Below are 24,809 nucleotides of genomic sequence, written 5' to 3'. Positions count from 1 at the left end.
GCACCATCTCCTTTCAAGTTTAATCCTCCCCTATGCAGATCAGCCAGGGAGGGGAGGAGGAGAAATATTTTCATCCCCCTTGCACAGTAGAGAGGCTCAGACCTTTCCACCAATCATATTGCAAGGATGGTTATTTTCTTCCCCACCTTCTCAGGGAGATTTAAACTTTCTCACCTGGCACATCACAATGGAGATGAAAAGAACCCAGCCCAGATCGGTGAAGAAGTGAGCAAGCACAGCCTGGGAGGCTTGCAGGGGGCTCAATAAGGAAGCCTGGAGGGCCAGAGCCTCCCCATCCCTGCCTTAGACCTAAACCAAGCAGATGGGGAGAACTGACGAAGGAGAAGAGAGTACCTTCCATGTGGTATTGCTGGATGTGCTTCCCATAGCAGAACTCATACGTCCACCAGTCCTTAGTCTGAGAGGAAGGAGAGAGAGAAATGTTAAAGCCAAGTCAGGGATTCCCAAACTATGGTCCACAGACCAAGCTTCATTCAGATGGTCTATAACATGTCTGCGGATTGGTGGTAGAAGATGGGAGATGGCACGTCCATCATATTGAATATCCATATCGATTTTCAATTCCATTTGTATTGCTTCTTTTAATTTCTTATATTGTATTTTACTATATTACAATTTGAGGTCTACGGTATGCAAATTGTAAGACAATAAATACAACATAAAATCAAAGAAGCAACAAAAGTACTATTAAAAATCATACAGCATCTAGCACAACCAAAGCCGGTTTCAAAGGGTGGCCAGGTTGGGCTCTGTCTGAGGGCCCCTGAAGGGCCCCTCGTCAGGGTGGGAGAGTAGCGCTCCCCTTCTGCAATACGCGGCGGGGTCCCTCCCTGCTGTGGATCGCAGGGACTGGGCTTCCAGGCTACCTGCCCGTTTGCTTTCTCCACTCACCTCTCTCCCGTGTTCTGCTGCTGTGAGTGCTGTGCTCGCAGGGCTGCCATCAACCGAGATGGCGGTGGAGGCTTCTTTAAGGTGCTGATGCCACTACTACCACCTTGGTTGATGGCAGGCATGTGCGCGCACGCAGCATACCATGCATGCGCGCAGCGCACACAGCAGCAGGACACAGGAGAGAGGTAGGTGGTAGCTGGCAGGAGCCACGTGCCCGGGGCAGGCTGGTGCCCAAGGGCCCAGTCATGCCTGGAGCCAGACCTGAAAACAACACATTACAATTGCTACAGAAGGCAGAAAAGCCATTAAGCGGTCCACCAAGACCCTCAGCAATTTTCAAGCAGCCCACAGAGAAAAAAGTTTTGGAACCACTGGCCTACATTATTTGGTTGAAGCAGAAATCCTGTTTTAAGAGCCCTCCTCCAGTAGAATTCTCCTGAAGTAGAGCACCCAAACTTTGCAACCACCTATTTGCAATCAGGCAAATAAGCACACTGGGCGTGGGAGTACTGTGTTTCATTGAAGTTTTGGTTATAAAAGTTGTTTGCATAACTGGAATAAACACAAGGTGAGAGAGGACAGTCTGAAAAGAATTGTTGCAGCAGCGTTTTAATAAGGCTGCAAGACTGAAGTGGTATATTAACATTTTAGCTGAGTAACCAGTGGGGGCAATTTTAACAGAAGTGAGACTGCACATCAAGGGTATACATTTATTTTAATGGTATACATTAATTTAATTTTTTTTAAAGATGGCCTGTCTAATGGTGAGCAGCTTTCATTTATTCAATGCAAAGATTTAAACTCTATTCAATACACTCAAAGGGATACCTTGGAGGCTTCAATAATATTCAATTTAAAAACTGGTTAAGAGGCAAATCATCAGACAACCGAAGAGCCTAATTAATTGACGGCTGTACTTTTTACAAATCCATTTTCAGATCCCATCCACAGACTCACTGAGTAGTCTTAAACAAGCTACTCTCTTAGCCTCAACTGCTACATCTATAAAATGGAAACACAACCTACCCATGAGGGTTGTGACAATTAATGAAATGAGCACTGTTAAAGCACTTGGCTAATTAAAGTACTACAGAGAGCTAGTAAGACAAAACTGTGGCTAATCTGGCTTGCTTCATGTGCCATTATGAACCCTCCACAACCTCCAAGCAGATCTGAGAAGGAAATCATTAACAGAGATCCCAGGGGTTGCATCTAATGCTTCCCTTCTTGTGTTTGGTCTCCCGACATTCAATCCTAGCCCAAAGTCACCTTGATAAGGCAAGGAGCAACTTCCATTGGCTTCAGCAGTTCCGAGATCCCAAGTCCGGTGTAACTCTGTGGATCCTCCTCTTTGTTCTGGTGGATCTTCACTGCAGCAGCTGGAAGCCGGCACTCATACATCTGCTTGTATTTGGAGGAGATGGTCACCACTTCAGATGACTTACTCTGGGAAGGGATAAGGAAAAGAGTTGGGTGAGAAGAGGACAATAAGTTGCCAGCATTAGCATGTCCACTCCAAAAGGGTAGGGGCAGCAGGAGTCCATGAGAGACAAACAGTGGAACCAGGATTGAGATGATTTCCCATTTGATTTTGGACCCACCATGTGAACCAGCTACCTCCAATTTACTATTCATCTATTTGCCCCCTTGTGGGGTGTGTACATGTCTCATCTGCAAGATGAACACCATACCTTGCCAGCTCTACGGAAGCTCAGGTGGTTTCTCCCTTGACATGTGGAGGCAAACTGTGATCACATATGAGGAACCTCACAGCAGACACACACACCCTCTTCCCTGTTTCCACAACAAGAACAGACTCTAGAAGTACTTTCATTAGGTGGGCTCCTAAACACAAACCAATGCATCAAGCAATACATCTAGGCTCAAGAACCACTGTAGCTACTTCTTTCCACTAAGTCTGCACTTTGCAAAGAAAAAGAGTGCAAGTTTCCTAGAAAGTGCTCTACAATCTTCATCATGTTGGTCCATCACAGATAAAACTGGGGTTAAGAAAAGGCTCTCATGCATCTTCCCATTTAATGGCATCCCATCCCTAGAGTGAGCCACCCACTCATTTGGATTCACTTCAGTTTAAAGTGGAGAGCCAAGCACTAATTCAGCATTTGCTACCACAGTTCAAAGGACCTTGCCTTCATGTTCCCCCTTAGGCTGCCACCAGCCCCTAATCCCATCAGTCATCATCATCAGTGAAGTGGGATGTTCACACATGACCCAAAATGGAGGATCAGGAAGAGAGAAATTCTATTGATATTAAGACCCTCCGTGGCGCTGAGTGGTACACGGCGGTAACATAGCCGAAGCTCTGCTCACGGCCGGAGTTTGATTCCAACGGAAGGAGGAAGTCGAATCTCCGGTAAAAGGGGTCAAGGTCCACTCAGCCTTCCATCCATCCATGGTCGGTAAAATGAGTACCCGGCATATGCTGGGGGGTAAAGAAAGGCCGGGGAAGGAACTGGCAATCCCACCCCATATATACGGTCTGCCTAGTAAACATCGCAAGACGTCACCCTAAGAGTCGGAAACGACTTGCACTATAAGTGCGGGGACACCTTTACCTTTTTATTCTTGGAGGAAAAAACAAAAGGTTGAAGCAAACAATCTTCCCCAATATTATTATTTATTTATATCCCGCCTTTTCCCCAGAACTGGGACTCAAGACGGCTTACAAAAATCAAAACAAATACAACTAAAAACATAAGTAAAGCATACAAAAAGTTATAATTAAAATGTATTTAAACTATTTATAGAATTAAAACCCATTTAAAACATAGCAATTTTTAAAAACACAAAATAAAAATCAGTAAAATAGCATCTATTAATAGCCCTTGCCATCAGTTCCCAAAAGCCTGTCAGAATAGGAAAGTCTTCACCTGCCAATAGAAGGACAACAGGGAGGGAGCCAGTCTAACCTCCCTAGGAAGGGAGTTCCAGGGCCTGGGGGCAGCCACCAAGAAGGCCCTCTCCCATGTTCCAACCAGACGTGCCTGTGAGGGTGGTGACACCAAGAGACAGGCCTCACCTGATGATCTCAGAGTTCAGACATATCTGAAGATACGGTCCTCAGATAACTTGGACCCGAGCTGTATAATATTGACGGAGGCCAAGAGTTGTGCATGTGAACTGCCCCTGTGCTATCAGGGATATCCCCTGGCAGCAGAGAGTAAGTGCAGATGCTAGTCCTCAGCCAGCTAGGGCTGGGAGACATCAAGAGAGGAATGTGATGTTCCTATATTAATGTATATATGGTAAGTGTTGTTGTTTTAGAAGATACATGGTAAGTGGAGTGAAAGAGGGGGAGTGAATGGGCAGTAGAATGCTACATGATTGGCTGAGTGTTTAAAATGGCTGAATGTATAAAAGGAAGAGTGAGAGTGGAACAGGGGGGAGAAGAGAAAGAGTGGATTGCTTGGTGGGGTTTGAGAGAGTTGTTTGCCAGGAGAGAGTGAAGAAGGAGGGGGGTGGAGTTCAGATTAGTATTGAGTAAAACCATATGCTTATGTGCCTTAAGAAGAAATCTTGTTAATCTTGTTAGCTTTGTTATCTGTAATAAATACTTAATTTGGTTTACCAAAGGCCTGATCCTTGGCTGGGGTTTCACAGACCAGAAGGGAGGGTAAGGTAATGACCAAGGCTGAAGGGGAACTGTAACAAATGGTGGCAGCGGTGAAGAGAATAACAATACCAGTATTCAGAGTCTCTGGGAATACTAGTATTGGGATGTTACTGGTGGTTGCCTAGCAGGGGGATCTGTTGAGATCTGTGCTAGAGCGGGGATAGGTAAACCATAAGAGAGTGCGGTCCGGACTGGTGGAGTCCCTGGTGGTGCCTAGAGACAGGCAGTAACCACGAGCAGGTAGGAACCTGACAGGGAGAGCCAGGGAAGGACGCATCACATGTGGTGGCAGTAGCAGTGGGATACGAACAACAGAGAATCCAGATACGAATACTAGAGAATCCAGAACAGTGGTGTGGCAAACAGAAATAACAAAACAAGATTTCTTGTGAGAGTGACTGGCAAAGAGTGTGTGGCAAAGAGTGAGTGAACTCAAACACCATGGCTGAATACATAAAAATGAAAAGAGAGGAGCTGGTGGAGAAGTGCATAACATTCAATTTACCTCACGAGGGTAAAGGGGTAGATGAATTGAGGGTAGCACTTATAGGATTTGCTACTGCCCAGCAAAAAAACCTGTCAGGGAAGAGACCCCAGAAGGATATTTAAGCAATCCCGCTTATATAGAGTACTTGAGAGAGAAGTTAAGATGGGAGGCTGAGGAAAAAGACAAGCAGAGGGAGTTGGAAGCTGAGAGATTGAAGATGGAAGCTGAGAGATTGAGGATGGAAGGTGCAGAGAAGGAAAAACAGAGGGAGTTGGAAATTGAGAGAATGAGATTGGGGTTTGAGGAGAGGGAGAAGCAACGAGCAGTGGATGCTGAATTACAAGTAGAAAAGTTAAAATTTGATAGAGAGAAATTTCACTCTGAGGAGACAAGGAAAGACAGAGATGGAGCAAAAATAAAAATTACTCCAAAGGACTTTGCTGTCTATGAGCCTGGTCAAGATCCTCAAATTTACCTCAGCACCTTTGAAAAAGCAGCTCAGTTGTGGGGGCTACCTGAAGATAAATACATGCAGTATTTATCAAACCTGATTAAAGGGGAATTGGCTGAGGTATACCAATATTTCCCCTCAGACAGGCCCGTCACCTATGCTGAATTCAAAGAAGCAGTGTTTAAAAGATTCAGACTGGGGCCTGATTATTTTAGAAAGCTTTTCAGAAACTGCCAGATACAGACAGGGAGGTCTTTTGTGGAACTGGGAGCAAAGTTGATGGATATATTTGGAAAGTGGATGAGTAGTGCCAAAGCTCAGTCAGTGGAAGAGGTGAAAAGCCTCATGATACTGGATCAATTATACCATCAGTTACCACCAGAAATAAGGCTCCTGGTCAAAGACCGTTCCCCTACATCTGTGCAGGAGGCCGCAGAGATGGCGGATCACTTCGCCTCCAATAGAACTGGCTGGGTGGGGAAAACATCAAGAGAGTTTAAACCCAGACCATATAGTGCTGGCAGAAGGGATGTGGTACCACAGCGAGTGAGTCCTCCAGTAAAATCTGAAGGGCACAGGACACCCCAGAGTGGATCTGTGTACCCTAAAAGTGAGGAGAAATTATGCTACAAATGTGGTAGACCGGGGCACCTACGTTTTCAATGTGAGGTTGCCAACCCCATTAGTAATCCTGCTCAGACAAGGGCAGTGAAAACAGAGCCCAAGGCTTTAGAAGCAGCGAAAAAGGTTCAGTTTTGCCAGATAAACTGGACAGAAGTAACAGACCTTGATTCAAGTCTGAGAGAGGAAGTGAGTGTACAAGGGGCAACTTATTGGGCATTGCTTGACACTGGTGCCGCTCAGACGTTACTGAGGCCAGATTTAATAAAATCTGAAGAAATATTACCTCAGGAAACAGTGACTATCCAAGGAGTGAGGGGTCAACCAGAGAGTTTGCCTGTGGCCCTAGTGAAAATGGAATGGAGAGGCCGAAAGGGCCAATATAAAGTTGGTATTAATGCCCAGCAACAAGAACCAGTAATACTGGGAAGAGATGTTATGGGGGCACAGGGGAAAATATATGTAGTGACGAGACAGCAAATTGGCAGAGAAAAAGAAGCCATATTAAGGGGGCTGAAACAAACAGGGTAGAATCTGTTAACCAGCCTCAGGTCACCATAGCAACCACTAGCAGGCCTGCTGAAGAAGACAAACTGTATCAAGTGGTCTCTGGGGAAGAAGCAGATCAATTCAGGGAAGAGCTGCATAAAGATATAAGTCTGAAGCAGATAAAGGAACAAGCGCTGACCCAACAGATTCCTTTCACTGACAAACTGAGGAATCAAGTTGTGTGTGAGAATGGGATTTTATATAGACTGTGGATGCCTGCTGAGAGAAAGGATGAATGTGAACCAGTGAAGCAATTGATAGTACCTAGCAAATACAGAACCAGATTGCTAGAGGTAGCCCACGATGTCCCATGTGCAGGACATCTGGGAATAAAAAAGACCAAGAGGAGATTGGCTGCACATTATTATTGGCCAAATATCTCCAAGGATGTAAAACAACATTGTCTATCTTGTGGAATATGCCAAAAGGTGGGAAAGAGTGGAGTAAAGACTAAGGCACCCTTAAAGCCCCTTCCTATAATTGGACAACCCTTTTATAGAGTGGGAATAGATTTGGTGGGCCCTTTTTCCAAACCCACAAGGCATGGCAAGAAATATCTAGTGGTGGTGGTGGATTTTGCCACCAGGTACCCAGACGCAGAAGCAGTGAGATCTGTAGAAGCCCCTGTAGTGTCAGAGGCTTTATTAAAAATCTTTATGAGGCTGGGTTTCCCTCATGAAGTGCTGACAGATCAAGGCAGTGTATTCATGGGAGAAGTGATGCAATGTATGTGGAAATGTTGTGGTCTAAAACATCTAAAGACCACTACTTACCATCCCGCCACTAATGGGCTAACTGAGAGATTCAATGGAGTTTTGAAGGGCATGATAAGAAGCTATGTTCAAGATCACCCACAAGACTGGGATGAACGGTTGGGATGCTTCTTATTTGCATACAGAGAAGTCCCTCAGGAGTCAACAGGCTTCTCACCCTTTGAACTCATGTTCACTAGAAAAGTGAGGGGACCTTTGGAACTGCTAAAAAATTCATGGGAAGGAACTCTGGGAGAGTACAAAACTTCTGTAGTAGATTTTGTATTGGAATTCCGCAATAAATTAACATCAATGATGGAAGTAGTGAAAGAGAATTTAAGTCATGCACAGGAGAAGCAAAGTTACTGGTATGACAGAACAGCCAGAGAACGTGTGTATGATGTGGGAGATATGGTTATGGCGTTCATACCCAGGAAACATGACAAATTACAGGCTAACTGGGAAGGACCATATACCATCAGAGAAAGGCTTGACACAGTGACATATGTAATCACCACAGACCAATTAAACAAAAGCAAAGTGGTTCATGTAAATATGTTAAAGCCTTACCATACCAGGGATGCAAAGGTGTTGCAAGTTACCTTATTCCCTGAGGGAAGTGGGCCTGAACTTCCAGATCTGGTACAGGAAAGCAAAGACAAAGGAGGGGTAGATCAAGTGGAATGGTCAGAGGAGGTGAAGGAGGAAGTAAAAGAGGAGATTCTGAGAGTTTTGAAAACCTATAGGAATCTCTTTAGCAACAAACCTGGCCGAACCAGTATAGTTATACATTCCATTGATACTGGAGATCATGCCCCAATCAGATCTGTTCCGTACCGTGCGAATGGGAAAGTTTTGAATGAGATCAAAAAGGAGGTGGAAGAGATGCTGGAATTAGGAGTGATCAGGAAATCCATCAGTCCCTGGGCCTCAAGTATTGTCCTGGTTCCGAAAAAAGATGGAACGACAAGGTTTTGCATTGATTATCGGCTAATCAATAAAATTACTGTCCCAGATGCGTATCCTATGCCTAGGGTAGACGCTATGTTAGAGTTATTGGGGGCAGCAACCATTATCTCTACACTAGATCTCTGTAAAGGATTTTGGCAAATGCAACTAGACGAGCAATCCAGAGCCAAAACTGCCTTCAGTACACCAGATGGGTTATATGAGTTTGTGACCTTACCCATGGGACTAAGGAACTCACCAAGTTCATTTCAGAGGCTAATCAATACTGTGTTGCGAGGCATGTCAGATTTTGCAGTGGCCTATATCGATGACGTGGCCATTTTTAGCAAGTCGGGGCCTGAGCATGTCCAACACCTGACAACAGTATTGGAGGCCTTAAGAAAAGCAGGCCTCACAATAAAAGCTAAGAAATGCCAGTTTGGACTAAAGGAAGTAATCTATTTAGGACATAAGGTGTGGAGTGGGAAAATCACCCCCTTATGGAGCAAGGTGGAGGCAATACAAGCGTGGCCGATCCCCTTAACCAAAAAACAAGTAAGGGCATTTCTGGGTGTGGCTGGATTTTATAGGAAGTTTGTGAGAAATTTGGGGGAAATAGCAACCCCCTTGCATGAATTAACAAAGAAGAAGTGTTCTGAGCGTGTGGTATAGACGGATGAATATCAGAAGGCTTTTGATCTACTGAAGCAAGCCTTGTGCCAAGGACCCATATTAATAGCACCAGACTATGAGAAACCATTCATCGTGGCTACAGATGCGTCGGACCTCGCGCTGGGAGTCGTCTTGCTACAGGAGAGAGAAGGCACCAGACATCCAGTGGCGTACCTGAGTCGCAAGCTGACGCCGAGGGAGAAAAACTATTCGTCAGTCCAGAAGGAGTGCCTAGCGGTCGTGTGGGGACTGAACAAGTTGCGCCCATACGTGTGGGGACGAAGATTCACAGTGACTACGGATCATCGGGCCTTGTTATGGTTGCAGACTATGAAAAACCATAACACTATGCTGCAGAGGTGGTCCTGGGCCCTACAGGACTATCAAGTGGACTTCCAGTTCATAAAAGGCAAGGACAATGTACTGGCCGATGGACTTTCCAGGCAAGTGGCTGGGACTGCAGTGACGTGACCAGACAGAGGAACAAAGAAAGACATTTTCCCCATAGAGACTTTTATTTGTTAACGCGACGTATAAATCCTGGAACAGGAATAATACTCTGCTGTTGTTTAAGGGGGGGGAAATGTGATGTTCCTATATTAATGTATATATGGTAAGTGTTGTTGTTTTAGAAGATACATGGTAAGTGGAGTGAAAGAGGGGGAGTGAATGGGAAGTAGAATGCTACATGATTGGCTGAGTGTTTAAAATGGCTGAATGTATAAAAGGAAGAGTGAGAGTGGAATAGGGGGGAGAAGAGAAAGAGTGGATTGCTTGGTGGGGTTTGAGAGAGTTGTTTGCCAGGAGAGAATGAAGAAGGAGGGGGGTGGAGTTCAGATTAGTATTGAGTAAAACCATATGCTTATGTGCCTTAAGAAGAAATCTTGTTAATCTTGTTAGCTTTGTTATCTGTAATAAATACTTAATTTGGTTTACCAAAGGCCTGATCCTTGGCTGGGGTTTCACAGACCAGAAGGGAGGGTAAGGTAATGACCAAGGCTGAAGGGGAACTGTAACAAATGGTGGCAGCGGTGAAGAGAATAACAATACCAGTATTCAGAGTCTCTGGGAATACTAGTATTGGGACGTTACTGGTGGTTGCCTAGCAGGGGGATCTGTTGAGATCTGTGCTAGAGCGGGGATAGGTAAACCATAAGAGAGTGCGGTCCGGACTGGTGGAGTCCCTGGTGGTGCCTAGAGACAGGCAGTAACCACGAGCAGGTAGGAACCTGACAGGGAGAGCCAGGGAAGGACGCATCACAAGGACATCAAAAGGACATGGAGTAGATTGAGCTGTGAGGGTGCATCAGAGTCTCATTATTCCCTCAAAGGATCCTTTCAGTGACAGGGCGGGCTGCCCTTCACTGCTGAGTCAGGGCGGAGGAGAGGGGAATTGTGCTCCAAGGACATGCTTCTTCCAAACCAAATTTGCCCCTCCCTACATCTTCTGTCACAGGGTCCCAATTTATATGCCCTCAAATTAGACCAGCCTCAGCCCACGAGGCCACTGGGGGGAAAAAACCCAGGTAATAGCATAAGCACTAAAGAGCTTTATTTTATTTTATTTTATTTTTTTAGAGAAGTGACAAGTTAGAATCGATTGTGATGAAACCAAGGTCCCATCAGCACTATACATTTAAAGCAGTATCATATCACTTTAAACAGTCGTGGCGTCCCGCAAAGAAACCTGGGAACTATAGTTTGCGTAAGGTACTGAAAGCTGTCAATAAACCCCTATTCTCACAGAGCTACAATTTCCAGATTTCCCTGGGAAGAGGGATTGTGTCCTGCCCGAACTTGAAGAACTCGGACACAGCTGGGTTTTTTTTTCCTTTTACTGAAGTAAGAGACAGTTTCAATTCAGTGCGCTTCATGAATCTACCTATGGCTTACTCAGAACTCAGCATCTCTCTAGGACTAACTAGGCACAACTTCACGGCACTAAGACGTTGACTCAGTAACTACTCCCCCCCTCCGAACAAGTAAGGCTGGACGGGCACCCTGCTTTTGCGTGTGCCAACTGTCACTGTTGGGAGTGCGCACTCAGGCGAAGACTCCGCCTCAACTGTGTCTGTTGAATCTCCCGCCACATTCACCGTCTTCCCCCTCCGAGAGAGGAGGGCCGCCTGCTGGCGACACGGGCGCAGGGAGAGGGGAAGTCTCAGCCTGGGACACAAACAACTGGCTGGTCAGGTTGACTCTCCGCGGGGTATCTGGAGCTGCTGGGGTTGAACTGTCAAAGTCCACAGCTGGGACGCCTTCTGAGTCCCACTCCCCGCTCGACCCCTCACCGGCTCGAACATCCCACTCTAAGTCCTCCTCCTCCACGTCATTCTCGTCCACCCACCTCCCTCCAGCAGGGCTCACGATGGACTGACTGTTAAACCACTCTGAGAATTGTAGTGCTTTGATAGGTCAAAGCTGGCCTGAGGCGGCAGGTGGGGGAGGAGGAGGAAGAGAGCAAAGAGAAGAAAGGATCTGGCCCATCCAGTTCCTCACCCCTGCCCTAACCACTACAACACATTTTTAGATGCAAAGGTCAAGGGTTTGGGGGTGTGCAAGACCTTCAAGTTCCTCAAGTGTAGATATGATCTGAATACACATTTACAGAGCAGCAATAGTATGTACTCCCATTAACAAAGGGATTATTCACCAGTGGGTCTTTCAATGTTAAAACACACAATCAGCAATGATTACACGAAAAACACGCAAAGGCCAACACCAAGGCAAGGTCACCCTGAGCTCAGCTCTTACTGCCCAGCAACCACAACCCCGCCCTCCAGAATATTTACAGATGGACAAAGAACAAGCCAGACTTTGGAAGGTGCTGTGTATAGCCTGTATACAGAAAAGGGGCCTCTTTTGTTGCCTGACAAACAACTCGGCAACAAGTCAAAACCCTCCCATTCATACCAAGCGCTCCCTTTTGAAAACTGACCAGAGAGAGATAGGCATAGTTTTTACAATCCTACAGGGAGAGAAAACCATCAGCCACAACGGAGGACAAGGCAGTACAGGGGCAATCTCTTCTTAAATGGAGGAGTGCTGTCCTTACAGCCATATTGTTGGCCACGTCTGATGGCGCCAAGCTAAAATTTCTTTTTGAGAACCAGAGCTGAGCTCTAGGATATATTAAAGGATGCTCAGGGGTGGGGGAGGCATTCTTGAGCTAGAGAGAGAGGAAAGGAGCCCAAGAACCAGTGTTCTGTGCCAAGGTAGTCTAAATCCTGAAACGCACATAAGTTACATAGGTTTCTCATTCTGCATTAATTGATTCTGCAACCACTCTTATTTGTAAAAATGAACATCAGGCTGAACTTTTGAGTTTTGACATGCCAGGAATCCAAAAGGCAGACAAGGGGGAGGAGTGCCAGGTATTATTTATTCAACTTACATACTGGCCTTCCTCCTAAAGGAGCCAATTAAAAAAAAAAAAAAACTAAAAGCATTCTCTCAATCAATGATCTGAGGATCGCCAAGGACAGTGTCTTTCAGCCATCAAATGCCTGGGTAAACAAGAACATTTAAAAATTCCTCCTGGAAGGCAATGAGGAGGAGCCAGGCACCTCACACCAGGGCATTCCTGAAAAGGCCATCTCATGGGTTAATGGCAACCAGCCAGCCCCCAGTGGCGGCACCAGCTAGGAGAAGATCTCCAGCGATTGCCAAAGAGTATCAGGGCAAAATGACTCTCACTGTTGCCCAAAAACCAGCACAGAAGGAGAGGGAACCCTGTCAGCAAGAGCAATACACAGGACCAAGCCCCCAGCTTCCGAGAACCGGGAGCTGCAGGGCTGATGTCAGTACCCAACATCCTTGAGCAGCTTGCCGGGGTCCCAATACTCCAACAGAGCCCACCCTTGATGTTTGCCAAGTCCCCTCCAAAAAAAATAGAATACTGGCCCCAAGTGGTTGGGTTTAGCACTGTTGGTCAGGTGAGCCCCACTGACAGAGATGGGAGGACTCCACTGGAAGGCAACTGGCAGAGGGCCCCCTCAGAGCTGGGAATGGCTGTCAGGCTGAAAGGAAGCAAGCAGTGTGAGCTGAAAAGGCAGGGAGGACTGGGCACCAAGGATGTACATACTCGAGGCCCCCACCCAACAGGATGCTTTAAGCTGAGCAGAGGGATACCCATTTGCAGCTTAAATGACACACTTCCTTTGAGCCCCAGTTTGGTTTTGGTTTTACTATATATCAGCCACAAGAGATAGAAAGCTGGTCTTCCCAGAGAAAAAGCTGAGCTTCTCAGAAAGTTGGATCCAGAGGTCATTTGCCCCGTTCTCCGGCTTTTCTACACCTCCACAGAACTGCAGCACACAGACAGAGCTCTGATAATAGTAAAGGAGAGATTTAAGCATATGCAGACTATACTTCCCCTACTGACCGGTGAACTGAGGTTTATTGCTCTTCAACAATGGCTGTGTTCACATGTCATGGTAAGCCAGTTACCAAGAACTTGCAGATGGCTCCTGCTTTGGTCCTCCTCTACTGCAAGCAGGAGCCACAAACCATGATCCCTGGCATAGTGTCTCATCCACAATGGAGGTCATGGCTTGTTTTGATCGCAATAAACCACAAATGGGAAGCCAAGAACAACCCTTGGCTTCACATTGTGATTTGTGTGGAGCGAAACAAGCCAAGATCCCTATTTTGTTTTTTTTTTCAATTAATTTTTATTCTAATTTTCAAAACCAAAATAATACAAAAAGAAAACAACACAAATCAATAACTAATACAATACAAAAAGGAAAAAAAATACATATATATAAAAATATTGACTTCCGATTTGTCATAGTTCAGCTATAAATCTATAATATATAACAAACCTATCTCTTAATAGATTATAAAATCACCTTCCTCCAGCGGTTATCTTAGTTGGTTTCAAATCTCATTAACATCATATCATTTTAATATTCCACAAAAAGTCAAAGAGAAGTTTCCAATTCTTGAGATATATGTCAATCAATTTTTTCTTCTAAATAAACATGCCAATTAATCTAACTCATCAAATCTACTAAATCCAGTAATTTCAAATCACTATAATTCAACTATAAATCTATAATATATAACAGACCTATCTCTTAATAGATTATAAAATCACCTTCCTCCAACAGTTATCTTAGTTGGTTCAAATCTCATTAACATCATATCATTTTAATCTTCCACAAAAAGTCAAAGAGAAGTTTCCAAACCTTGAGATATATGTCAATCAATTTTTTTTTCTAAATAAACATGTCAATTAATCCAACTCATCAAATCTAGTCCAGTAATTTCAAATCGCTCTTCTGTCATTATCCATATTGGGTCCATCTTCCATCTTCCATCTTTACGCACCCAAAAATCTTGCTGTCATACTCATATAATAAAAGTCTGAAAGGAATTTCCTCCATCACAGATATTTTCTTACCATCAAATCCAAACGTAACACTGAAGTATTGTTGCAAAGCCGCATCTCTGCTCCTCTTTTCCACATGATACACTAGTACATCTCTTGAAGGTTTTTCCATTGACACAAAACAGGGATTAATTCTGTTAACTTTCTCCATTTCGAGTTCCATCAAATCCTTCCAGTCCAGGAATTTTTTTGAACCGATAATATCTTTATCTCCAATCTCTTCAATTCCTTCAGGGACAGCGCTGCATTCCAAACGGTAATATTTATCTCCAGGATCCGTCACAGCCAGGAAATCCAAATCTTTTTTCATGTCCATATTTAAGCCAATCTCCATAGATTGAACCTTGCCTTTAATTTCTCTTTCATCCTTTTTTTGTTTTCCAGATCTATCTTTATTCTCCTTTCTCATAGAATCCTGAGTTTCTTTCAGCTCCTGTCTCATTTCGTGAAATTCAATTCTCCACGCTTGTCTATTATTTCTCAGTTCTTGTTTTATTGAGTTAAACCCATTCATTATTTTCTGAAGCATGTCTAGAAATAGAGTCCCTTCTTATACATCCATGATCTTCTTAATTGTCATTCTTAAAACCAAAAGAACAAAACTCCTTCAATTTTCAATGTCCCAAGCAAAGAGCAGTTTATTTCTTTATCCAGTTACAAAGGAGTTAATCTTTCCAACCAACTAACGTCACACGCTAGACAGCCTTATCTCTAAAATGCCCAGAAGTGCAAAAACAGCTCTAGTTCACAGCGTCGAAACAACTAGTAGCAGAGAGAATGAGCAGATTCGTCAAAAAAAAAGTAGATCAGGAAAAATAGTCCCTTGCATATACTACACAAAAATCTTATAAATCAAAAAGATTTCTTATCTCTTCCAATCAGAAATCTCTCATCCGCTGTAATCTTTAAAATGCAATTTTCCATGTCAGCTTTTTGCAATAAAAAAAGATAAGCTATTTATATTTTCTTCCCCCTCAGTTCCGTAAATAAAAAAGGAAAGTCTTACCTCACCTAGGTTATCTTAATTGCTGTTACTTTGACAAATCTCTTTAGCTGTATAGATAAGAAAATGATAAATGTAGACAGGAGGATGGATGTTTGCCTGTTAGTCCGTTAAAAAAAAAACGGGTCACTTATCCAGCTGAGCTAGCATAAAAATCCTCGCTCTGTCTGAACTGCTGGAAGACAGACAATTCTGACGAATTCCAGACTCCAACAATCAAAACAAAACTATGTGGTGGATCTCACGTTTCTTCCTTATCCGGAAGAAATTATCCCCAGTCAGAAAAGACCCTTCTGACTGAATTTAAAACTGGATAAGTTTCATCCAAGACGGAGGTCGTCTCAGAGGCTGCACAGGCGTAGGAATCCTCCTGGGAAGTCGCCAAGATCCCTATTTTGGAAGAAATGCTGAATCAGGAATCATGGTTTGTTGTGCCCGCTACAGGAGGAACAAAGCGAGAGTCAACTCCATGTTCATAGTAACTATTGTTTACTGTGATGCTCAAACATGGCCAACTCAATATTTTTTTCACTCTTTAATATAAACCAGCATCTTAAACCACCCACGTATCTGTTCTGACTTACAGCTCTCTCAGGCCAAAATCCTATACCCACTTTCCTGGGAGCAAGCCCAATTGTATGAAGTGGAACTTACTTCTGAGTAGACATGTACAGGATTGCGCTGTGGCAGCAATCTACATCCACAAAAGAGCTGGGAGGACCCTCCTGCCCTGAGATCGAGATCACTCTGGGTTAGAACTGTGGCATGTAAATTTCAGAGTGACATATTTATATTGATGTTAAAACGTGGTACTGGAGTTTCATTTTAGAACACCCCTCCCTAGCTGCAGAATCCCTGCAGAGTGCAAATGATTCTAAAATGCAATGTCAGCTCCAAGGGAATGCCAGCCAGGCCTCCTGGGACAAGCTATTGCCACACACAAACTGCGAATGAGACCCCCAATTTTCCCAAGCACATCGTAAAAGAAGATTGTTCGTAGCCTGCAAAAACATGTATTTCAGGCAGCTTGCTTAGCCTTACTGTTCATTTAATCAGGAAGCCCCAGAAGATTTAGCACAGTTGGAATACCACTGGGCTGCAGCGTATCGGTTCCTGTTGCTGGGCCCCATGGCCATGCCAACTGATAAATCTGGAGCCGATAGAGCGAGGACCAATTCAGAGTGAACCTGAATGCAAAGTCAAAGCGAAACTCCCTTCTTACTGAAGCAAACAGCTGCACAGCCTCTTAGCAACGTGAAGTCAGCCTTGCAAATAAGCTCAACTAAAATTAGCAGCCCACAAATAATTTCACTAGCTTATCAGGCCACCCATACCATTGCCCCCAAAGTAAAACACAAACAGATTTGTCAAACTTCCCTACTTGATCACTTGGAAGGGTACCTTAGGCTGCAACCCTATGTTCACTGACTTTACAAAGCCAGCCTTGTAAATTAAGCCCAGAAAAGTTATTAGGCCTGCAGAATTCTTACAAGCCTGCTGGGGGCTGCGGCTCCCAAGGCGAGTTCTTAAAAGACAAGGCTAGAGTAAGATTCATTGAACTCAATGACACTTATTTCCAAGTAGACAAGTATGGCAGCTTTCCTCAATCGGGAACCCTCCAAATGTTATTGGACTATAACTCCCATCATCCCTGACCACTGGCCATGATAGCCAGGGTCAATGGGATTTGGAGTCCAACAACATCTAGAGTCACCAGTGCTGCACTGCATCTTGCTATGGGCAGCTAAACAACTGGCTATTTCCAAGATGCCTTGATCTGCACCAGCCGGGAGGAGGGGGGCACCAATTACACTCTGCACCCCCACAGCTTGGAACCGCTACCAGAACTCCAGTGCCAAACACTACATTTCCCTTTATATCACAGCACATGCAGTATCCAAGCTTCATCACTGGCAAAGGAACCACACAGACACACAGGAAAACCAGATGGCTAAGATGTCAACACCTTTAGGGAGCAGCTACCTCTATTCTAGACCCTCCGTGGCGCAGAGTGGTACACGGCGGCAACACAACCGAAGCTCTGCTCACGGCCGGAGTTCGATTCCAACGGAAGGAGGAAGTCGAATCTCCGGTAAAAGGGGTCAAGGTCCACTCAGCCTTCCATCCATCCGTGGTCGGCAAAATGAGTACCCGGCATATGCTGGGGGGTAAAGAAAGGCCAGGGACGGAACTGGCAATCCCACCCCATATATACGGTCTGCCTAGTAAACATCGCAAGACGTCACCCTAAGAGTCGGAAACGACTCGCACTATAAGTGCGGGGACACCTTTACCTCTACTCTGGAGGCTCCTTTTCTTCTAAAGGAGAAAGGATATATTTCTTACAATGCATACCTTCTTGTAAGAGTTAAAATACCACTAAAGAAGGTACACCTACACTAGTACTAATGAAACATGACATCATATATAAAATAGAATATATTCACCAGATTTTTTTTACACTATATGAGACATCAGTATCAAGAATCCACATGTTGCTGGATCACAATACAAAAGTAGGGCAGTTTAAAAAGAAGGAAAAAACAACTCATATGTCAATCCACCACAATACTGCAAGTCAATATATAAACCAACGGACTAATTGAAAAGGTGGCTTTATGTGCCTTTTCAGAGAACTCATAGAAACATAGAATAGTAGAGATGGATTCAACCCCCTGTGCGTGTTGTGCACTGTTTCAAGGCAGTGGTTCTTAACATTTTTTGGGTCACGGACCCCTTTGAAGATCTGATGAAAACTATGGACCCTCTCCCCAGAAAAATGCACATAAACACATACACATAATATTTTGCATACAATTTATTTTATTGCACTGGAAATTTGTTGTTTTCACACCCGGTTCATGGACCCCCAGAAGCCCACCCATGGACCCCCCTGTAGGGGACCATGGGTCACAAGAACTCCTGTTTTAAGGCCTGGAAACTGTATCAATGTGGAACAGGGAAGAGAGATCATAACTGAGAGGGGAAGAGGGGATAATACATTGTGTAAATTACAGCCATTTTTAATGTAGCAAGCTTCAAACTCCACTAGTCAAAGACATGGGTGCACGGCAGCCTGGTGCCTCAGGAAGCATTGCTTTCAAAAGAGTAAACATGCAAATAAAAATGCACTTGTGTGGCATAAACGGATGACAAGTTGTACACGTAAGTGATTCCTAACTAAGATCCTGAGGCAGAACAGGTTTGCCCAACATGGTGCCTGTGAGGTGCACAACCAATGGTCAGAGATGTTGGGAGTTGTAGTCCAAAACACGTGTAGGGCACCAGGTTTAGGGGAAGGCTAGTGCAGAAGATTCCCCTGGTGAGGATACAGCCACCTCAAGCCAACAGTGTTCCCACCATCATTGTAGGAAGATCTGCCTCATTAATAGAAGCAGCATCCTGGCAACCCTTCTCCCATAAATATTTCTCAGAAAAACTTGGATCACACTTGGTGAAACTCAGTTCCTGCTAACCACAATTTCCTAGCCATATACAGCTGTGAACTAACAGCAACAGAAGCAATCCCGTCACCTTGGAAAAGGCCATACCCTCCAAGGCCCTGGCGCTTCCCCTTCCCAAGAAGCCAAGAAGAAAGGAGAGAAAGAAGGGAAAGGGAACCATTTGGCTCTGTCAGATTTAAGTCAGCCTTTTTTAAAAAGCACAAAGGAGATCAATTGCAATAGCACTCAAGAAACATCAAACGAGTGTTCAATTTCCCCAGGGCCACAGGCAGCACAGATGGTGCAAGCCTCAGGTATGATGATGCAACTCTGGCTAAAGTAGTAAACATACACTGAGGCATCTCTCCAAGAATAAGGGCCCAAGGGTGCAGGCGGTGGGAAGCAGAGCAGCAGCTGAAGGACCTGAACAGGAGGATTAGGACTTGAGTGCCCACAGCTATTATTTGACAGTTAAAAACGGTCAAATATGCCATGAAACGAAGAATGTGCTATATAAAGAGCAAGGCAAGTCTGAGGGTTTTTTACAGCCCCTGCATGCCTTTTGGAAGGGAGGCTATAGATAAACACATACACAGAGAAGGCACCATCTCCTTTCAGCTACAACCATTAACTACCTTTAAAAAATCAACTCCCCTCCATTTATGACACCTACTGGGCAGAGCAATCCAAACCCCCAATCTGCCACGCTGGAGGGAGCAGAGAGGGAACACTGCTACTGGGGTGAAAGCACCCCAACATGCCCACCCAAACAGCAGGTGGAAACTGCCACTGCTGGAAGCCAGCAGGAATCCCCAAAATGCAGCATTTTGGAGGGGCTGGGCTGGCACAGCTTCTGCTGGATCCCATGCTAACCCTGCCGCTGTCACATGATGGCAACAAGCCTAATCTGTGTCTCTTCCTTGCACCAGCCTGGGAGCTATCGCAGCAAAGAGGTTTTTTTCTCAGCTTACTACCACCACCACCACCACCAACTCCACCTCCTGACTTGGCCTGCTTGAGTGGCGGGGCTGTAGAAGAAATGGTGGCTACGCCCCTCCATCACGGACCACCACTACCAGCCAGAGGTTTGGACTGACCCTTTATTTCTTTACATTTTAAAAGAAGTTTTCTGTTTTGAGCTATCCATGGGTCAGCTAAGGCATGAGTGCAAGAGGAACAGTTCAGCCTCTTGAACATCAGTAATATTATGTAAATGTACGTAACATTAAATACGTCATTATGAATAATTACAAATATTTAATGAAGTCATTTCACAAGAGTTAACAAATGAGATTTTATTATTAACCCAATAAATGAGATTTTATTGTTATTAGATTTTATTGTTATCTTTGTCTCTGCTGTAGCTGTATGTGACATTTCCATCATGGGTGGGTAACCTGTGGCCCTCCAGATGTTGCTGGACTTCAGCTCTCATCAACACTGGCCATGCTGGCAGGAGCTGATGGGAGCAGGGCTCAACAAAATCTGGAGGGCCACAGGTTCCGCGGCCTTGCATTACATGATCTGTTAAATGTTCAGATATTCTTTGAAGTAATCAAATGACTAACGGTATGTATTGTTCAACCGGGTCAGATTAGTCAATGTATGTCTAGTTTGTATATTTTTAGCTTTAAAAAAAGAAAGAAAACTCCATTAACTTCTACTCTAATAAAACTCAGTTATTTGATCTGAATATATTCCCTAAGCGTTTATATTTTGTGTAGCTTTCCTGATTCTCTCACCTTGCTTCTCTTGGATATTATCTGGACTTCTGCCTAGGCCACTTTTGGAAGCGCAAGGTATTGTTCCTTTGAAAAGGGATGGGGAGCTGCAGTCCTCCAGATGTTAAGGGACACCAACTCACATCAGTCCAGCCTGCATGACCAGTAGTCAGGGATTGTGAAAACTGTAGTCCCAACAACTTCTGGGTAAACCAAAGGTTCCTCACCCATGGTCTTTGTTTTATTTTACTTTATTTTATTTTTAAGCTGGAATTTTAAGGATGCTGAATTTGTCCAGATACCATATTCATCATGTACACGGTACAATCCTGGATGCTCAAAAGACACACTGTTGTAAGAAGTTTATCCCCCATCCTGTAGATGACCTTGATACAATGCCGTTTCTAACCCCGGAGAGCATCAGTTACCAAGAAACAATGTTGATTCATTCATGGACTTGATCCTGCAACTACAAGGATGGAAAGCACTTCAGAATGAAAGGGGAGGAGTCGCCTCTTGATGCTGCAACGTGCTTAAAGGGATGGGAAAGTAAAGGTACCAGTGAGGATACAGTGTGGAAACGAAGTCACAGGAGCCACTGCCCCAACACTTTATCTTCATTATTTTCTGGGACACATTACTGGAAAACCTTTTTGTCATCTATACAGATAATTAACCTTGGTCACATAGGTTTATTCTTATTTTTTCCCTATACCAGCTTCATTTGGTTTTAATAACAACTTATCAGTAGGAAAAATGATGGCCAGTTAAGAGTTTGCAGGAATCTTTCTGTGATGGTGCTTGCATGAGATCAGTTCTCAAGTATCTCAGCTAATACAACATAGACTCTGCTAAAAACTGACTAGCATACATATTATATAGGAGAAAAAAAACAGAGAACAGCTTCTCAAAGTGCTAAAGTGTTTTATCATGCCCAAATGCATTTCAGAATTACAAAATTCCTTCATAAGGAGCAACACCTCTTACCTACAGAGAAGAAGCTTCTGTATTGTCCTCCCGATTTCTACTGTTAAAGTTATAAGAAACTGTGAAATGCAAGTAGTATAGCCTGTGACATTTCTATGTAATGTTAATGCTTATTACTATTCTAAGCAAAAGCCTAGTTCTATTATTATTCTTACCATCAGCAACCATTGCACCTTGTAGAACTACAAAAGCAAAATACAGTGAGAACACTTTCTACACATTCATACATACTTAAATATTGGCACCTAGAAAGCTGATTTCTACCAGCTCAGGCTAGTTGCCCATCTAACCAAGTATTGCCTAGTGCAGCCTTCCCCAACTTGGTGCCCTCCAGATGTTTTGCATTACAACTCCTAATGGCTGTGATTTGAGTTAGGAGTGCAAAACAGCTGGAGGACAGCAAGTTGTCTATTCCGATTGGCAAAGGCTCTCTGGGGTCCCACACAGAGGATTTCCCCATCACCTGATTCTTCTAACTAGAGATGCCAAGCGTCAAACTTCTGCATACAAACCATAGGCTCTACCACTATGCTATGGGAGCAGCGGTGAAGGGGATAAGCCAATGGCCATGCAGAAAAGGCTGTATTTCAAGAGGGTTTTGAAGGAAAGGGGTGGAGGAGAGAGAGAAGTGGCTGTTCAGGGAAGGAGTTCTACTCATAGCCCAAACAGCCAACACCCAAATATACCTGTTAATCTTTAAAGTACCACAGGACTCCTTCTTGCAACACCTCAACACAAGTGTCCCTCTAAGACAGGAATACTCAAGATTGGTGACATCCAGATGTTGTTGGACTCCCAACTCCTATTAGCCTCTGCTAGCATAGCCAGGGACAATGGGAGTTGTAGCACAATAACATCTGAAGAGCACCACAATGGTTATCCTGACTCTAGGATTTGAGCCTCCTGCCCCTGCCATCTCCACACATACAACATCCACTGTATTTACAGAACATACCTGGTAAAAATTCAAGGTGCACCTAGAAATGTCACCAACTGGTCCTCTTATGTTCCACACCTTTGGTCCCACTGTTTACTATTCCCTCCCCCCCAAACACACACGCACGTCCCTCTCTGCACATCTGTCTTATACAATTGTACATTTGCTACACTTTAAGGTGCTGCAACAGACTTATTTATTCATAAAATGTGTTACCTTTTTTCATTGCTGTATAAATATCCCCAAAGAAGGATATAATACCAATAAAACACCATAAAATAATATACTAAATCTATCAACAGACAATAAAAAATGAAACAGTTGAGAGCCTTCTGGAACTTCTAGAAGGGCAGCCCTTTTAGCTTTGTAAAATGTCAATAATCACAATTAAAATTAATAATATATATATTAGTCTTAAAATAAAGAGCTTTACTTGTGAAACTTGTGCTATAAAAGGAAATAAAATGATATTTAACATTAACATATTGACATTGTATGAAAGTCATTTAATGTCTTCATGTTTTGTATTTAGTTCTGTTCTGCAATGGTCTTTGGACTAAGCAATATACGTATGAATTTGAACAGAGTCTTGCATCATCTTAAAAGCCTAATAGATTTTATTAAGGGATAGATAAGGCATATTGCATCTGATGGAAGTGGACTGTGGTCCGCGAAAGCTTATACCATAATAAAAAACGTTAAGCCTTTTTAAGGTGACACCAGACTCTTTGCTGATTCTCCTGGAATTTGACACTTTTTTGTCCCCGCCCCCATCCCCTTAACTCGGCCCTTGCCAGCCGTACCTGCCCGGCCATCACGGGCTCCGCACCGATTTCAATCCCGTATTTCAGCTCGCTGAGCTCATGCAGGTTCAAGGTGCCCAGGGCCTCGCTAAGGCCGAGCACGGACGCCACAGCGAAGACCAAGAAAGGGCCAAAGAGCCCAGAGGGGTGTAACACCGACGCCATCTTCCTTGCACAGCTTCCTCCTACTTCTGTTATTGCCCTTACCGCTGACAACGGCTACTTCCGCCCTTCCATTGTGCTCAGTCCCTTGGAGACTACGGCCCGGATGAGATGTCAATTATTACAAAGAAGCTTTTCCATTGGCTACTGCAAGGGAAGTGACTGTAGCAGGGCGTGCAGCTTCGTTGAAAAACCTGGTAAAAGGGGATTGGGTCGTTCCATCAGCCAATCAGCCCAGCGAGCGCTTGCACAGGGAGCGATTAAAAAGAAAAGCCTGCTGGGAAATGATTAGCCGAAGGTAGGCAGCCTATCAGAATGGCAAGCGCCTGGAGAACTAGAGGGCTGCTGAGGAATCTATACATATTCCTAAGGGCACGTGATGGCTCCAGAGATGCGTGGCGTCATTTTCAAAAAAAAAAAAAAAAATCTAGATGATTTAATTTAGATTATTTCGATACTATCATTACTACCCTGTTGAATCGTACTTAGCCTGAATTTGTGCATTTAAAGTATAAAGGAAAAGTTCATATTTTCTGGCACTTTAATTTAGTCATTCCGAATGCTAGCCCTAAAGCACAGTGAAAGTACGGCAAGGAGTAATTAATCCGCATTCAGTAACCCTGGACAAAAGTGATGAAAAAGATGTAGTGAGCTGGTGGTGCCCAGCCTAAAGCGCGAGTACGCAATGAATTACCCATTTTAATTCACAGGGAATGAATACTGCTCCCTGGAATTTCTGTTTTTATAAAATGCTGTTCCGCTGTTGCTGTTGTTAATAAAAATAATCAAATGACAGCAACAATTTTAAAATATATAATTAATTAAAAGTTATTATATATTAAGTAACAGCCCACAAATAAACATTCCTTGGGTGCCTTACAACAAAGTAGTAAAAGCAGAATGTACAAGAAATCACTAAGCAAGACTAAAATTATGACATTAATATGCACTGAACCCAAGAGAAGAATCCTATCCCCACTTACCTGGCAGTAAAGCTCATTGAATATGTGTGACTGATTTAGTTTCATGGAAACATGCATGGGATCATGCAAATTCCATGCCAGTGATACTTAAGGTGCTTCCAGACAGGTGTTTATTATGGGATGGGTGCTCCTTGTGCATGTTAACTTTTCACAGCATCCATATGACATCATTGGCACCAGAATGCAGCCCATATTTTCCCCATTTAGTCTGGATTAAATCAGGAAAAATCTGATAAATTAAAGAAACCTATTGCCAACAACCCATCTGCAATATCTCAACAGCCCATTTACAATAAAACCCCTGTCTGGAACCACCCTTAGTGATGACTAACATTTGCTGAATTGTGTC

At 43.9% G+C, this 24,809-nt stretch overlaps 1 protein-coding gene across 4 annotated transcripts in view; it reads right to left on the bottom strand.

Annotated features, from left to right (window-relative positions):
• Window positions 1-23,623, bottom strand: part of OS9 (OS9 endoplasmic reticulum lectin) — a 45,101-nt gene extending 21,478 nt beyond the window's left edge. For 3 of the 4 annotated variants that reach the window (XM_061614701.1, XM_061614703.1, XM_061614702.1), the window contains exons 1-3: window positions 23,316-23,516; window positions 2,182-2,358; window positions 355-418 (exon numbers count right to left, since the gene is read on the bottom strand). In XM_061614701.1, the coding sequence (XP_061470685.1) occupies window positions 355-418; window positions 2,182-2,358; window positions 23,316-23,480 (406 nt within the window). In that variant the 5' untranslated portion in view covers window positions 23,481-23,516. The other variant, XM_061614704.1, reaches the window with a different exon arrangement.
• Between the last annotated feature and the right edge of the window lie 1,186 nt (window positions 23,624-24,809).

This window comes from Rhineura floridana, chromosome 3 (assembly GCF_030035675.1).
Source record: "Rhineura floridana isolate rRhiFlo1 chromosome 3, rRhiFlo1.hap2, whole genome shotgun sequence".
Lineage (NCBI taxonomy): Eukaryota > Metazoa > Chordata > Lepidosauria > Squamata > Rhineuridae > Rhineura > Rhineura floridana.
This window is presented reverse-complemented; position numbering and strand designations above follow the sequence as displayed.